An 18,032-nucleotide genomic window follows, 5' to 3' on the forward strand; every position below is an offset into this window, starting at 1 on the left:
GGAGAAGAGGAAGAAAGAAGGAAAAAGAATAAAAGTAGTCGCAAAATTAAATCCGTAATCCTTGAGTTGTTAAATTCTTTCCTGTCAGCTTAAATAAGCTTCTTGTTAACTCAATCATTATTTCATAATGCTGAAAATATATTGGCCCGTTCGTTTGAAGCTGTTGAACTGTCTCTTATAGGTAAACATTCTTGATGGATACGTCTGTTGCACTGCGGTACTACAAAAAGATCCCAATTGACAGTTGTTTGGTTTTGGATCCCCTGCAGTTCAAGGCTTTTTGTTAAGGGATCCTGAGTTGATGTTTAAATTCAAAAGCCATTTTTGTGGTAAGCTTTTCACTAATTTTTCGCAGTGTATTCCTGCACTATTGTTTGAGTTATGCCAAATCTAACACCTCCATGTAGGTCACATGTAATAAAGTTTCATGAGTAAAGTGTAAGATGCCGGGGGTTGTCCCATATACTGACTTCCGGAATATGGGAATGATCTGCTAAACAGGGTATGGTGTTTCAAGCTTAAGCTTTGTGTCATAAATAGGATATGCTTTTGAACTCCATTTCCAACTTTGTCTACAGTTCCTGTCAAGTAATTCAGGGTATTCATATACCATTACAATGCTAAATAACCAACTATCCTCAATGATAGTGACCACCACCCAAGAATTAAACTCTTTCTGAGCTGATAGGTTCTTATTAAAAAATCTTTTTATTTGTCACAAGGGTAATGGTATCGGGATCCTGTAGAACACCCATATTCCCTAAACCAGTTGGAATACCCCCTCGGAATAGTCAGTAACATCTGAAATATGTTTATTTACAGGTGCAGACAACAAAGATGTTACATATAAAGACATAACAGCATTATTCAACCAAAAATACAGTAAGATTGCAATGATTATTGTATGTATGCATTTGTGTGATTCTATGCACGTTTCGTGATTACAACTTTTCGGATTCCAGCACACACCTCTTCATTAATAATTGTTAGTTAATTCTCTGGGAGTGTGTAATCCCATATATTGGATATCATAGCCAATATTTCAGAGTACACACTCCCAGATAATTAACTAATAAATACTAACGAAGAGGTGTGTGCTGGAATCCAAAAAGTTGTAATGGTTTTAAGCTCCGTGTCAATAACAGGGTATTGACTATTCAATTTCACTTCCAATTTTTTTTTGTCACATTCAGAGTATAGCTTTTTATTAAAAACTGGATGATTGGATAATGCCATTCAAGAATTGTTATTGGCTTGGCCATTATGCTATACGAGCCAATATGCCATAATCTAATATCTGTACATTGTAACATCTGGCTTCTTCTTACAAAATAAAGTCGAGAAGATTTGTCTAATCTCTTAGGGGCATTTTTTTTAATAAAACAATTATTATACTCGCGCTAGTTGGATATGAGATGATTATAGCCAACGAGGCGCATAGCGCCATTACTCCGGCTACTGAAGAACCCGGAGACAAACCTATCGGAGCAGAGTAGAGAACCAGGAAACTCAATCCACTTATATTACATTTCGAAACTCACTTTCCATTTTTCCAAAAGATGAGAATGGTTCCTCGCCCTGTGTAAAATATCAGTACATTCAAGGCAGAAGTACTGCCTAGGGCCACCATATTGGCATCGCAGTGTTAGTGGTTCTTGACGGCAGTAAACACATGTTGTGTCAGTCGGAAAATAGCATTCCTCCACATAAGAATCATACAACTGTCTTCTTATGTTGTCCCATTTCTGGATGTTGGCGATATGTCTTTTCTCGTACGAAGATAGACCAGAACAGCTCTCACAAAACCCCTCAAACGAGAAAGGTTCGACGATCTCAGGTTGATCATTTTCTACTGAAACGATTCGTGGGGCACGAAGCGTGGATTCCGCCGTCAGCAAAAAAGTTTTCCTCGACTTCTTTCCAGTTTTTTCTATAAAAGTAGCGTCGAAAGAAAACGGCTTAAGCCGCTTTCTGCTCATTTGAAATTATGTAAGTTAAATTAAATTAAATTAAGTTAAATAAAGTTGATTTATGCAAGCTATATGTGGTATACCAGACAAACTGGTATACCACATAGAACACCGACTAAAAGGCTACAATTAAAAAAGCCACCATCGATAAAGCACACGCTGGATAAAACATAGGAGGAATAGCTCTTGTTGATAGAACGACCGAAGTGAAATCTGGGAATGTTTCACAACGAGAATGCTGAGAATGTATTTTGAAGTGGGCTGAGCCCAGCAAGGGCAATTTCTTTCTCCTGGCTGAGCCCATTTCCTCCAAGTAAACCGGGTGCTGTACCGGTGGACTGTAAATTTCTCTGTAGTTTGCAATTGGGAAATTGGTGTTTATCAAGGCAGTATTTCCTAGTTGATGTTCGTCTTTATATGCAAAGAGTCATCATGCCTGAGAGGGAAAGTAGTAAGAGCAAAAACATGGTGGGGCTATAACATTATCAGATACATGTCCTGTTGTATTTACCAATGGTCAAAGATGACCGGCTAAACCAATTCACTTGTTGGTCGACTTATAAGTAGTCACCAAACTAGATCTATATGTCAACTTCTGAATTTATCTCTACTTCTCTGGTGGATTTTTGACAAAAAAAAAGGGAAATCTCTTAATTCATTTTGAAACGACACAGCCTGACCTGGCCAGGCCTGAGTTGTGGAAAACTGAGTCCTCTTACCAAGGACCTTGAAGGTGTTCATTTGGGTTGGAAAGTGGACAAGAAAGAACTAATAGTTGAAACACCATATCAAATATGTTATTTATGTTAGGGAACATATAGTCACCAACGTCTTTTGCACCGACACAACGAGCATTAAATGCTACTTGATTCATGTGAAAGGAGAAGTGGATGATGATCTGACTGTTAAGTTAATTTACATTAAGTGGTATAATTGTAGTTTATAGTACATTATATTATTGTAAAATATTTGGTTGATTATCTGAAAACATAGCAGGCATTAAGTGGCTTATAATTCATGTCATGCTATTTAACAATTTTATCATAAGCTTGGAATTTTTGGTGGGTGTTGTGCTTTTTAAGGCGTGGTGTCTATCAATTTTCACGTCTAAGAATCAAAAGCAACAGATATACTTTTTTTCGCTATCATTCTAATAATCGTTCAAAATTTAACTTCAAGAATTAAATGTTCATGTTTTTTTTTTTTTAAATTTTGTTTGTGACCTCACTGTTAGGCTACTCCCTCTTCTCACTAGCAATCACAGATATTACAATAAACTAGACTACACACGCATTTTCATTGGTTCTTAATTGTGATATGTTGGAGAGGAGACGCCGAGATTGTGTCAACGAAAACATAATGCTGCATCCTTACTATATTAAAAAGAAATATAGCGAGTAGCGCAGCCAATTAAACTGCAGTGTTTTTGACACAACGCTGGTAGACTTATACTAACCGATATGTCTGATGAGTTTATGTTCCTTAACTTAGATGATAAGATCTTTTATTTACCGTGTTCACACTTTGATTTATCTGCTCGCTTGATACGGATTTAACCTATATATTGCAAGGAATGCTTAGGGGTAACAAATTTTTTATCATTCGTACTTAATTCAATTATTAAGAATTTAATCAACCAATGGCTAAGGTAACAGAAAGTACAGATTATTTTAATGCCACCAGAGTTCATACAGCTCCATAAACAATTAAAATAAAATCTTTAGCAGAACCCTTATTTATTGGGTAATTTGGCTTAAGTTGCTGTAGATTTAAATCAGTTTACAGTAATAATTGCAATTCATTATAAATTATTGCTTAAATGAGGTGCCTGGGTCATCTAAGGATTTCTGCTGTGTCCAGCCAGACCTTAAATGAAGTGCTATTCCCATGAGTGATGTGGCAAATTCCCACACTTCAGCCACAAGCCCGAGTTCCAGCATAGTTAATAGAGGAGACCTCTATGAACTATGGTTCCAGGCATTCATCTATACTTGCTAAAGCAACAGAAAGGAAAGGAAGCTCAGTGTGAAGGTGCAACTTATGAAAAGAAAAAGACGCTACAAATCCACTTGGGATTGCTGAGAAAAAATTACCAAAGTGCTTGCAAATTTAGAGATGGTAGCTGTAACGAAGTTGTTACAACTCTTAGTAGCCCGTGTTCATTGCACTGATCACTGACCGTGAAGGTGGCTCATGAGCTAAATTAATTACGGCGGCTTGGGTGGAACACAGTTGCAATCATCCAATCAATAAGGCTGATGTTTTCGTATGGGACTAGTCCAACAGCCAAGTTTTAACAACCCCCATTGCTTCAATTTGACGAGGGGATAAGACACTCCCCTTCAACTGCCTCGCACTTACCTCCGTTCGCCTGAAAAGGACCAAAACGGGGTAACATCTCTCAGATAACTTCTAACTAATTTCAGTTGATAAAAATCAAAGGTTCGGCTTCACTAGGAATTCTAGGCCGTCTATCTGTCCCTTCCCATTAAGGTTGGGAGATGAAGAAAACCATTCTGCACGGTTTGACTCGAACAGCATTGTGACGCATTATCCACCCTGTAGATAAAGCCCAAGCGAGACATGGATAGAATGAAAATGTACTCAAGCATAAGGCCTAAAAGATGTTTTATTTGAGGCTCTTGTTTACAGTAAACACAACCCCCCATTGACAACTTCGTACAGACTTGGTACAATTTTCGTAACTCCGCCATTTCCCTCTCAAAACCATTGTCATGTTGAAGATATTATTTAATTACTGTAAAAGCCATGTCGTTGATCCGTTTGTGCAAAGTTATCCAACAGCTTTAATACCACATACTACAATGACTAGAATTCTCGATATAAGTTTAAAAAAATCTAGATATGAACTACAAAACTAGACATTGAAACTCCACGAAATATCTAAGGTAGCGGTATTCTTAGACCTTTTTCTTTCAGCTTTTTTTTTAAGTGAAAAATATCAATAACGTAAACGTAAGATCAATAAACGTCACTGTAACTCATGACTATAATACCCACAAACGATTTATGAAACTTCCAATAAACAAACTATTTAGATTATCACTATATACTACAAAATTCTGATAAGCGGCGTCTTAACCTGCATATTTTCCTGTTTTCCTTTTGCCACACTCTCATCGATGTTATTCATTATTCTATTTTTTATCTACTAAAGTAGAGATAACAATGAAATTTAACAACTCGAAAGGTAGTAGGAGTGCAGAATACTCGCAAGTGAGTTGTGCATTTAAACTATTCATATATTTGTTGCATAACTAAACATCTTATAACTGACTAGTCATTCGTTAACCAAACCTTAACTAAGTTATTTGGTGAATCTGCACTCATGATAAAACGTCTGAATTACTATAATGCTCACTAACCAGTCATAAAAATTCTAAAAACTAACTATTTAGATCATCATTATACTACCAAATCTCGAATGACTGACATCCTATTCAGCAATTTTTCCTTTTTTTGTTATATCTTTAGCTTTTTTCGCTAAAGATTCAAATGATATTGAGCGACTCGATACATACAGATATGAGCTATTTAGATTGATGTGCTGCCAAACATCTTACCACTGAACTCTTAACCATTAAAATTTCTAAGTCCTCTATTATAATTTGCAGCCCCACATAACGATCGTCGTAACTTCGGACCTATTCACCTATTGTGCTTGCTAAAGAGTTAAAAAAACGCTAAGAAATGATCTATTTAGATTATAAGTATACTATTAAATATTATCAAAACTACGAATAACTGTGGAAACTACCAGTAAACTATAAAAACTACCACTAAACTATAAACATTATCAATAAACTATAAAACTACCATAAACTATAAAAAACTACCAATAAACAATAAAAACTAACAATAAACTATAAAACCACCGATAAACTATAAGAATTATCAATAAAATATCATAAAATAGGAATAAATTTTAAAAACTACAGCTAAACTATGAAAAACTACCAATAAACTATATAAAGTATTATAAACTATAGAAACTCCGACTAAACTAAAAAAAACTACAACTAAACTATATAGACCACGATTAAACTATGAATAATTGCGATTAAACTATAAAAACTATGAATGAACAATGTAGACCACAGTTTATTCATAGTCTATGAATAAACTATGAAGACTACGATTAAACTATACAAACTACGACTAAACTATGCAAAATACAACTAAACTATACAAAACTACAACGAAACTACAAAAACTAGAAAAACTACAACTAACCTATGAAAAATACAAACTATGAAAACTACGAATAAACTAAAACTACGAATATTATATAGAGACTGTGAATAGATTGTAGAAACTACGAAGAAACTATAGAAATGAGGAATAAATTAAAAAACTACGAATAAACTAAAAAAGACTACAAATAAACTAAAAAAACTACGAAAAACTGTAAAACTACGACTAAACTGAAAAAAATACGAATAAAGTATAAAAACTACGCATGAATCATGTAGACTACGAATAGACTATAAAATATACGAATAAACTATAAGAACTATTACTAAACTGCAAAAAACTACGACTAAACTATAAAAACTACGAACTATGAAAATTACGAATAACCTATATGGACTACATTTAAACTACAAAGACTACGAATAAACAATAAAAACTACGAAGAAACAATAAAAACTGCTATTAAACTGAAAAAACTACGAATAAGCTATAAAAACTACGAATAACTTATAGAGACTACGGATAGACTATGAAAACTAAGAATAAGCTTTAAAAATTATGACAACAATTAAAAACGACTAATAAACTGTAAAAACTACAAATAAACCGTATAGATTACGAATAAAGTATGTAGCCTACAATCAACAATTAAAACTACAAATAAACTTTATAAAATATCAATATATGAAATATCAAAACTACGAATAACTAAAAAACTACGAATAAACACTAAACAACTATAATTAACTATAAAAACTCTAGTATGTGGAAATGCGCCAAAAGGAACAGAATTAAGACGTCAGCTTATTATATATGTCATAACTGACAAAAAAAGAAAGGCTGAAATAACACAAAAACGAAGAAAAAACTTCCATTACACGCTTACTAATTATAGCTCAACGTGTTCTACGCTAACTTTACCTTGATAATATACAATAAAGAGCTCAGACAGCATGTTCACTAAAGTATTAATTAAAGTTAAGAAAACGAAAATATTATTTTACTTACTACGCCACAGATAGTATACTTATTGATCACTAGAATCACTCTGCTCTATTTATTGAATTATTCAACTTTTTTTTCTGTCTGTCCAGAACTCAAGATTTCTTTACTTGTGGTATATATATGGCCCTTGGACGCTTTCTGGGGTAAAGAGAAAGAACACACTGGTTAAAGATTGCATGGTCAAGTAGACAGGCAGGCAGACCGTCAGTTAGATAGTCAGGCAGATAGTTAAGCTGACAGTTAGGCAGATATAAGGGTCTCAGTGGGATGACAGCCTTTACGGCTAACGGTGAACATTTTGGCCAGTTTTTAACACCTCAACCCATTGAGACCCTCGGATATAAAGTATAATTCCATTGTTATTATCAGAATTCTTTTACGATAACTTTTTTTAACGACAAACGGTTATGACTTTTCCATTTTTACGCCTAATGACTATCGGTTCACCCCATTGAGACCCCTCGATATGAAGTCGAGACTACTCATGCAGCCTACTAGTCACCCAGAAACTTTTTTGGTCAGACCTTTTTCAAATCATGCATCACCAAACTAAAGGAATGAATTGATCAGTTTGAAGAAACGTTGTTACTCTTACTGGCAACAGTGATTGGGATGCATGAAAAAAATATGTCGAGCGACTTCGAAAAAATACAAGAGGCAAATCATAACTAGAACCCATTACGCTTCCTTCAGTCTTATCGCCAAACGTAGCTTTGATCATTGCAGGCCCAGCAGATGCAGTAAAATCTCGATTTTGAAATTGATTTCATTACCAGGAAGTTAAAAAACTATTTAACAGTTACACTGTTTGACTTCAAAAGGAAGTCAGTTTTGATTCACATTATGGAGAGGTTCAAGAAACTGAAAGTTCTAGTAATCAAAAAACAACTCTTTATGTATTTAAACTTCCATGCATCACAACAAAACTTGAGCAGATTTTCATCTGACATCTCAAACATAAAACTAACCCCATAAGCTTTATAAGATATTAATCAAATCACAACTTCATGAGGCAGTTTTTCACAACCCTCCAGTCAGTGGTATTCAGTATAATAATTAAGAGAAACTTAATACATATTTACCTTGGTTCAAAAACAGAGAGCTAAAGCCTGGTATCAAACATTTCTTCTTCCCCTGGATGGAATTCAAAAGGAGAAAGAAAGATTGATTTTAAAAGTTACTTTAATCTGACTGTATTGTTGCAAGAGATTGTAAACTGATTACCGCTAACACAATTGTAGCTGGTCTGTATTGAGATGTTTTGAAAATTAAGGTACACAAAATCATAAACACCATTTCTATTTAAAGAGATGTACCACAGGGTAGCTATGTTTTCTGTATTTGAGTAAATATCTGTATCGTTAAAAATGCTTAAAAAAGTGAGACAGCTCCACATTATAAATGGCGGTATTTTAAGAAAGGTCTTCTCCCTCCATTACAAGAAAGTATAATAATACTCAAATGTTTATTTTATCTCTCAATGAGGTCACTTCTGACGTGGATCTGAAAACTTCAAGGCTTCTTTAAGCAACAAGGTGGAGTGACTAAGCGTCATCGAATGAAGCATTATGTGGACCACTTTTACCTTATGTTGGCTAATTTATGAGAAATGTTACCTTCTTTTGCGAAGTCCATGTCAGGTTTAAGCGCTTTCTCTTCTTCAACTTCAGAAATAATGCATTTGAAAAGAAATTACTTTGGTACTTGATCGTTCATTCTTTTCTCTACTTAAGTGTTTTAAAAATCATTAGTCCTTAACCAGTTTTCAACTAAAATTTGTCCAGCGACTAACAAGTTCAAAGAGATGCTTCAAGAACTCATAAAATGCGTTAATATATTTAATAACTAATCAAAACCACCTACTTTTGTCACCAGGCACTGGGATCTCTACGCTTGCCACTTGCTCCTCAGACTCACCAGCTGTGTTAAAGCATAGTTATTAGTTACAATGAAGTACTGCTCATAATTACAGTCACTGTTCCTGTGTAGGCTGACAAAAATGCCGTCAAATATTTAAATAAAGTGTTCTGCAGGGTAAACCCGGCCCATGATCTGCTATTAAGCCAGAAAATTGGCCCAAGGTACCCGTTAATATCATAACACATGTTAACACCTTAACCCTCTGAGTGACCAATCAAGAACCACTCTCCTTCCTTTACCTTAATCATGCTTCTTAGATTCACCAGCTGCGTCAAAGCAAAATTGTTAATTAGGATGAAATATGGAGACCTTTAAAGCTACTGATGAGATTTCATTGAGAATTACCGCCACAGTCACTGCATAGTCTAAGATATGCCATCAAATAGATACAGGAGTCTTAATAGAAAATCCGTCCCACTGCCGGTTATCAAGCTAGAAAATTGGCCCAGCCAGCTGTTATGTTCATAAACAGCCTGCCCTGTATGCGAGAATAAGTGCAGCATATGTTGGACTGAGTAAAGTTACTGAAACGCAATTCACTCTTATTACCTTCCTCAATTGGCTCTGTAGGCTCAGACGTACTTTCTCCTTCTTGACCTGCACAAATAGAATTCAAATGGATTGCATTAATCCAATCATTTAAATTGATTTGAATCTTCAGAACCTTCGATCGGTGTGTAGACACTTTTACTTAAATTAGCTGTCAACTATTACTTTCCTTTCTTCTATACTTTCCTAAGATATTTATTTCTTTAATAAAAAGGACATTAGTACTAGTCGTTTGACGTTTTTTTAGTAAAGCGTTTAAAAAGTGATTACTCTTCAACTAATTCTCCACTATAACTTATCCTAGTGACAACCAAAGTAAGAGATTCTTCAATGACTGAAATAAAGCCTTGAGATCTTGAATGACCTATCAAAAGCTATTCTCTTCTTTACCTTTGTCACTCGTCCCAGGAATCTCTTCTCTCTTCACCTGCTCCTCACATTTACCAGCTGTGTGAAAGCAAAGTTGTTAATAAAGTTGTATAGGATTTCATTAACAATTATAGTCACTATCACTGCTTAGGCTAACACATTTGTCCTCATCTAGATACAGAGGTATTAATAGATAGCCCGGCCCACTGCCTGCTATCAAACCAGAAAATTGATAAACTGGCTTAGTTAGTCGCAAAGATGATGAAAACCTTGCACTGGGGGCAGAAAGAAATGCAACACATGTCAAAAACTGATGTACAGGTCCATTAAATCATTTGATTTCTTATACCTTTCTCGGTTCGTTTTGCAGGTTCAGGCTTACTTTTTCCTTCTTGACCTGCACAAACAGATTTAAAGTACATGGCTTTAATCCAATTGTTCAAATTTGACTACTTGCATTTAATAAAGGGATTGCGAATTCTGGGTAAGGAACCACCAGGGACAGCTCATAACCGGAATACTCGAGAGAGTGTAAACAGTCAGGTGCGAGCTTTTATCGCCTTATGGTCAATTTTGTTTTCTGTTTACAGATCCATTGTGATATTTAATTCAAAGCAAAATGGCGCTTTAAATAATACTAGGCAATTTTGAATTTCACAATGGTCTATCGGTGTTAGACACTTCTACTTGCAGGAATAGTCAGTTATTACCTTCTTTTTTTAGCTTCTTCAGAAAATGATTTATTTGATAAAATACTGAATTACTACTTAATAATTCCATCTTTTGTTTTACCTAAGTGTCATAAAAAATTCATTAATTCTTAAACAATTTCTTCAATATATTTTCCAGAGACTGCCCAAGTAAAAGTGAGGCCTCGGTAGCCCATAAAGTGGCTCAACTTCTTGAGCGACCAATCAAAAACCATTCCCTTTCCTTTACCTTTGTCACTGGGCCCTGCAATCTCTTCACTCTCCACCTGCTCCTCAGATTTACCAGCTTTAATAAGGCAAAGTTAGAATAAGGTTATGTAATGGACTAAATTGAGAATTACTCTCACTGTCACTGTATAAGCTAAAGCAATTCCTGTAAAATAAAGAAATGAGCGGTCTACATAGCAGACCCATTGCCCGCTTATAGGCAGGCAAATTGCCCCAGTTGGCCAGCTGTCCATTTCATGAACAACTTGCACTGTGAGCAGGAGTAAATGCAATATATGTTAAAAAAATTATCATTTCAAAACAATTAATTAATTTTTTTACCTTTCCCTGCGGGCTTTTTAGGCTCAAGCTTACTTTTTCCTTCTTGAACTGCATAAATAGGTTTTGAAACGATTGCTTTCATAAAAATATATATATTTGATCATTTGCATTCCACGAAACTATCGATAATTCAGGGTACCAGGGAAAGCACGTAGCCTCAATTTTGAGGAGTGCTTAAACAGTCAGCCTTGGAATGCTATCACTTCTTAAAAATCTTCATTAAAGGGCCTTTAATTTCTGGTCCTGGATTATTGTGATGAGTTCATACTCTTGACCTACATGTAACACTTCCGGTGACTTTTTCATAGCAGTAACAAAAAAGGACAAGCCGGTGCGCACTTTCCTTCAGAATTTTTTCATGGCTCTTTATATCATTTAAGTCAAGGTCCTATCGATTAAACGCCTAATAATCGCGATATCTTTTGAATCTTGTGTCAGTAGCTAAAAGGTACAGTTACAACTACTGTCCTTCATAAAAAATGTCTCTTTCATGCACCTAACTTATCCACCAATTACCTACATTTTTCTTTGTCTGTAGATCCATTATGATATTTATTTCTAGGTAAAATAAAACCTTCATAGAACTAAGTCTCAATATCAGAATCTTATATCGATGTGTAGGCATTCTCACTTAAATAATGATAGTCGACAATTAACTACCTTCTTTTCGTCTTCTTTGTCGGTAATGGCTTTCTTCATGGTGAACAGTAACTGCAACAAGATAGAGAGCACGCTTCATTTGACTAACATATTGGTTGTTTCGTAAAGGCTCAGAAGTTAAGTAATCAACTTATTCAAGTCATGATACGTTTAGATATAAACATAACTTCTTACCCAAATAAGGTAATCTATTACTAGAGTAGGAACAGCTCTAGAAAACATGCCTGAAAGGTCTCAAATCTCACAATATAATTATACGATTATTTTACTTAAATTCATCCTCACTGATAGCGATCCTTCGAAGGTTTCAATCAGGTGTTGCTCATTTTCTCGGAAGACATTTATTTGTGAGCAGCTTTGACGTGAATACCTCTAATTGCAAGTTTAACATTTCTCTGACAACAGAAAATTTGCCAATTAAAAGTTTTTCAATTGCAATGATCTGTTAGGTTCAGTAAGAGAAGGAGGAAATACGAAGCTACTCTCGTGAATACAATGATTTTATTGCTGGTTATAACGTCGATAATATGGAATACCGATCTTGTCCGCGGTATGATACAAAAAGAAAGAATACAATCAAGTATTCCGTGCGCCAGCTCGGTAGCACCAGCCAGTGCTTTGGGTGATACAAGACATTCCTTGATTCATTACTTTGTGAAGTAGTATATTTTGCTTCAAAAAAAAAAATTAAAACTGAAAAAGCCTTACCTTTCACAGTCCTTTTAGTGGCTGGTCGGAGGTCAAAACCGTCCTCATAATCTGTCTCAAGGAAAAGTAGAGTCAACTATGTCATGAGGCTTTTGGTTCATCTTTTCTTCTTGAATACATTACTAAACAGTTGCATTTTCTGTTGGGTAATATCCATGTATATTCTATTATTTATTGATTGATGAAATATACAACTAAGCTATCCGACCAAAAAAAAAGACCTGAAATACCTCGGTCAAGTTTAACTGTGAGCTTTATATTCAGAACTGGATGCGTGCGAGCGTAAAAAAATTATCCGAAAGCTCTAGAAATCATGATAAATTCTCTGATTTCTCGATGAATATAAACTTGTTATGTTACACAGCTCATATTTACATCTGTAAGATTGTGAGTTTTATTTCAATTAACAAGTAATAATACCTGAGGAAGATGCCCTTTCATCCGCTCTACAGGCTTGTTCCATCGCTGTCGACAAAGTTAAGGTATATTTTTAAGTTAGAGTTATTTATCATATAATAAAACCAAAAAATTAAAACATAATGATCGTTAAAAATATGTAGGTATCCTTCATTTACAACAGCCGTATCGTATGTGGGACGAGGGTATCTTTCTCCCATGATACACTGTACAGGTTGCTAAAAGAAAGGGAGGGGCGTCTCACCAGTAGAGGTAAAAAGTCCTTAAGGAAAAGTTTCAACAAAATTTTTAAACGTATCTGAAGAAAGACAAAGCTGGTTAAACTAGGCGTTCTTCTTGCAGTGATCAACCAAAAGTGATAACGCCAAATTAAGTCACTTTTGTGTCATATGGAAAAACTTTTTCAATCTTTTTTCCCTTAAAATGCACAAAAAGAATGTACCAGATCAGAAAAGGAATGCTGTGGTTTTTCTCTAGGAATTTCAATTTGAAAGAGCAAATACTCTGGTAAATTTAAAATAGACTAGATATACATGCCAAGGAAGTTATGTTGCAAAGTCAGTCATGGCATAACCATCAACATCAGTGTCACGGTTGAAAGTTTCTCGGGTCGAATAATGTCCTTGGTATGTTTCCCATTAAGTGGTTTTACTTCACTATTTACAACGTGCCGTCTGAAAGTAAGTGTACAGATGGAGCACTCACCTGGTTGCGGAGCAAGCAATTCAAGGGCTTCCATTTCTGGAATATCGTGGTGTTCTATTACTTGCATTTCAATGTGTTCTCCTACAAGGAAAAAAATTAAAGAAAGAAAACCATGATTACTAATGAACTCAAAAAAAGGATGGAAAAGTTGTTACGAGAAAAATTTCCGAGGTAGAGATGGCATATTTCATGTGTAGTTACATTGATCAACCATATTAACAATACACATATGATTTATCTTTTTATCGCCATATTTATATTATTATCTGAACATAATTTTTCATAGTCTTACGCTTTATACATGAGCCTCTCGCTCAGGCAACTTGGTAACCATGCCTTACATAAAGACAATAAACTTGATTGATTGATTGATTGATTGATTGATTATTACCCTCTTCGTTGATAGCGTGTGCATCTTCATTTCCAGCCTGTCCCTGCTGATCATTGTCTGCTTCTTCTTTGTTATAAAACAAAAAAAAATTACTTGGTCTTCCCCGAACAGAGAGTAAGCCACTGTCAGGCTTTTCCAAACATTTATTACAAAAAAATCATTCTACAAGTCAGATTTGTATTAATCTTACACTGAAATTGAAGACAGAGGTTGATTCATTTCTATTTTGATAATAATTTAATAATATAATTTACAAATTTCCGCTCCATTCTTATTCAAAAGAGTTTGACAAATGGCTTCAATTTGCGCCAATACTCCTAGAACATGGCTTTGATCGATCAAAAATCGATCAGAAATAATTATTTCAACTAGCGACGCCCCCCACCCTCTCCCCCCTCATGAAACGTGCTCTGCCCCCATTTCTACCCATTTCTACCCACACATTTAGAGTCACTCTTGATTCCTTTTTGTACGCCTCAGGCGTAAAAATTTTGAAATTGGAGGTGTGAAGCACCATTATTGCTATTATGGTATTTTAAAATAGAACATCAAACTGTACCTTCTTGATTTTGCCCTCTGTTGAAAAAAGATCGAACATTCGACCACAGCTTCCTCAGTTTTGGTTTCAGTATAGCTTGCACCTACCCATCAGAAATTTATGGGATATTTAGTGTGAGACTTTTAATTAATCTCTATTATATTCAAGTTGGTCTCCATGGTCATAATCAACTCTTTTTAATTTCTGATTGTCTATGTCAGTCGTCACAATTACAAAATTAAGTTGCCTGCCTACCCTGACACGAGAGCAAACTTGAACATGACGAAATGTCCTATTCAATAGTGAAAATTAAATAGACCTGTTACCTGTGGAGTAGAAAGCGTATACAGCAATGGGTTGATAGCTGAATTGATCGGCAGAGCGAACACTGCAATCCACACTGCCAGATCACCAGGGGGATCAAATGTTTTCTCGACGTGAGACTTGATGCCGATAGCAATGATTGGTATCCAACACAAGAAGTCGGTCAGAATGATGAAGAACACCCTTTTGGCAAGTGCTCTTTCTCTTTTGGCCTGTGCACTTTGAGCTCTTGCTCGTATTTCACGCACAGTTCCATGTGCGCCGAGCCGTCTGCTTGACGACCATGATTTCACCAAGATGGAAATATAAGCCACCATAATGAAGATGAAAAGAGAAAAATTTAGAACGATAAAGATGGAAGTGGAGTATTCCCAGCCTTCTTGTAATTGCGGAGAGAGTTGCAAGGGTAGGCACACTACGTTCTTGCCATAATACCAGTCACCAAAATAGTGCATTCCAGACAAGGGAAGGAATGCCATAACGCCTCCCACCAGCCAGATGACTGCGCACATTATACGAGTCTGCCTTGGTGTAATTTTTGCAAAAGTGTAGGGAAACACAATGTTCTTGAGCCTGTCCCATGCAATCAGAGAGATCATCATAACTGACACCTCACTTGAAAAGACAGACATGGCGCCATTGAAATGGCAAAACCAACCAGTGCGCCACTCGTAGTCGTGCAGGTAGTATTCTCCTGACCATTGCAGGTCTTTTATACCTATAATGATAAGGTAAATACCCATGATGCCGTCTGAGATTCCTAGATTCACCAGCATGATAGACTGGACCACATTGTTATCAGGGTGAAAATACTGCCACCCAACAACAAACAAAGACCCAAACAACGAAAGAAGACCAACAACCCAAAGACTTCTCCTTGGAGCAAGGTTGCGGAACATAGAGTGACAGCTTGCGAAGTTGTCATTGAAAGAATAGTCGCAATCGGCATCCTGCCTGAAAAGATCGAGGTGGCAGCACATGAGGTTGGTGTCCAAAGTTCTGGAATGAAAAAAAAATTACACTTTATTATTACATCGCTGAACATCAATAACAAGCATATACTTACATAAAATTATGGGAAATTAAGTGATTTACGCTAGACACCTTAATCGTAAATGATCTTAATTCAATTAATAATTTGTAACTGATTAATATGATAGGCTGTTATTTAAGAAAAGATGTGATTGAAGGAAATGATTTTTATGGACCAAGTCTTACACTCTGATAATGCGCTTCAACTGCCTGGTAAAGATTCCTTTGGGGAGCTCAGCCATCAGGTTGTAATGCATGAACCTGCAGTTTTGAGTAATAACTAATCAAACATTAAATCGATATATATCATAATTCGATTAACAAAATAAATCTGACCTATTCCAAAAAGTGTATTTCCAAGAATAGAATTTACTTGTTATCTTATGACCCGTCCGCCCCCACTCGTGCAATCCCCAAAGAAAACCATAGTGAAAGATGAAAAAGTCGACCGGCGCTAGTGTACTTACACGGCGACATTGTTCGCTGTTGTTGCAAAAAATGAGTGACAGCAGTGAACAAACAAGAATAAATAAGCTGTGAGTTCCTTGTTTTGACTCGAAAAAGAAAGGAAAAGTTTTCACTCAGAATGTTTTTTTTTTATGATTTCCCACGCGCGCTGGTTTATTGAGTCCTGTTTAAGTTAAAACAAACTTTTTCTATTTTTTAAAACTGAATTAGTCAGAGGTCATATGATAAACTGCTTATTGACAGAGTGAGGTCGGGCTGGACTGGGAAATAATTGGCTCTCTTGAGGCAAATATTTTTCCTTCCGGCTCGACCTAACTCAGTCAATAAATACATATTAATGTTCAAATAGACTGTCGGAAAAAAAAAAACAAACAAACACAAGTTCTTGGTGTCAAGTTAAGCATCTGCAACTTGCTGTGAACTTACAAAAATCGCAATTCGTGGGCATAGTTGAAAGTTGTGATGGAAACGTTTTGTATCTTATTGCCGAAGATATCGCTGAAATAAAGAACATAATCACTTACAATTAGTAGGTAGACAGTTTCTTACTATTGTCATAAATTTACATGGGATTGCTCAACTATGTGTGTAAAGGCATTTGACTAATATCCACACTTGCTCTCTAAAAGTATGTTTAGTGAATAAAAGGCCACATTTGTAGCCTAACAGATATCAATACAACTTACTTTGATAGGTAGTTTATTTTGTACCCATGTCTATTCTACTTCATATTAAAATGTTTCAAGTAAAATCTCAGATTTTAAATACTTCTGTTATACTCTTTCCATCGCTTTAAATATCCTACAATTATGTTTTTTTTATTTGTGATTAACTGTACTCACATGGCTTTGAGGTTTTCGACGCCCTTGAAAATTTTGTCTGGCAAAGCCTTAATTTTGTTTTCTGAGAGATATCTTAAACGAGTGAAAGGAATAAAAGATAAATATCAGCATACAGTAACATATTGTGATTGCAATTGGGTGTGGCACATTGTATTTAAGCGATAACGAAGTTAACATTATAATAATACTGTGATTTTGGTTTTATCAACTGAGTTAATAATATAGAATTGCCCTCGTAAAGAATTTAAAACGTGACATTTCGAGCGTTAGCCACTCACCAGAGCTGTATATGGTTTGCGAAACAGATCATCTTAGGACAAAGTTTCAACTCTGAGTGTACTTACAATTCGGCCAAATTTACTAAGCCCTGAAACTGATCTTCATGAAGCCTCTCAATTTTGTTGTAGTCCATTTTCCTGAATAAAGGAAAATGGAAATTTTAGACCGATAGACGCAGATGTAGCTGTCGAGTGCTATCTTTAACACTGTTTTTTTTTAGTCACTACTGTAGTTCAGGAAAGGCAATGGCAATGCTTTTTCCAATAAAATAGCTCCCAATTCTTCTATCTTTATCTTTAAAGAAAAACATCAGATATAAGTATAATGCTCTCAAGGTTAAGCTCGAAAACTCTCAATTTTATTTAACAAGCGCCTTATCGA

General features: G+C 35.4%; 1 protein-coding gene across 1 annotated transcript; it reads right to left on the reverse strand.

Moving 5' to 3' along the window:
• Nucleotides 1-8,771: 8,771 nt before the first annotated feature.
• LOC148739926 (uncharacterized) lies at nucleotides 8,772-17,784 on the reverse strand. Its single transcript, XM_088749608.1, has 17 exons — nucleotides 17,717-17,784; nucleotides 17,373-17,444; nucleotides 16,957-17,028; nucleotides 16,249-16,323; nucleotides 15,033-16,029; nucleotides 14,728-14,809; nucleotides 14,169-14,234; nucleotides 13,778-13,858; nucleotides 13,076-13,120; nucleotides 12,656-12,706; nucleotides 11,948-11,998; nucleotides 10,968-11,024; nucleotides 10,378-10,425; nucleotides 10,050-10,106; nucleotides 9,660-9,707; nucleotides 9,054-9,110; nucleotides 8,772-8,854 (listed from the first exon to the last, which is right to left on the reverse strand). Exons 1-17 carry the CDS (start codon nucleotides 17,782-17,784, stop codon nucleotides 8,772-8,774), a joined length of 2,010 nt encoding a protein of 669 aa, XP_088605734.1.
• Nucleotides 17,785-18,032: the final 248 nt, after the last annotated feature.

Source organism: Stylophora pistillata, chromosome 2 (genome assembly GCF_964205215.1).
Source record: "Stylophora pistillata chromosome 2, jaStyPist1.2, whole genome shotgun sequence".
Classification (NCBI taxonomy): Eukaryota; Metazoa; Cnidaria; class Anthozoa; order Scleractinia; family Pocilloporidae; genus Stylophora; species Stylophora pistillata.

Coding starts and splice junctions, on each gene's coding strand:
- LOC148739926 (XM_088749608.1), bottom strand. CDS start 17,784: ATGGACTACAACAAAATTGAGAGGCTTCATGAAGATCAGTTTCAGGGC. Junction 12,707..13,075: donor TGAAAGGGCATCTTCCTCAG/GTATTATTACTT, acceptor TCCTTGAGACAG/ATTATGAGGACGGTTTTGAC. Junction 11,999..12,655: donor CACTAAAAGGACTGTGAAAG/GTAAGGCTTTTT, acceptor ATCTTGTTGCAG/TTACTGTTCACCATGAAGAA.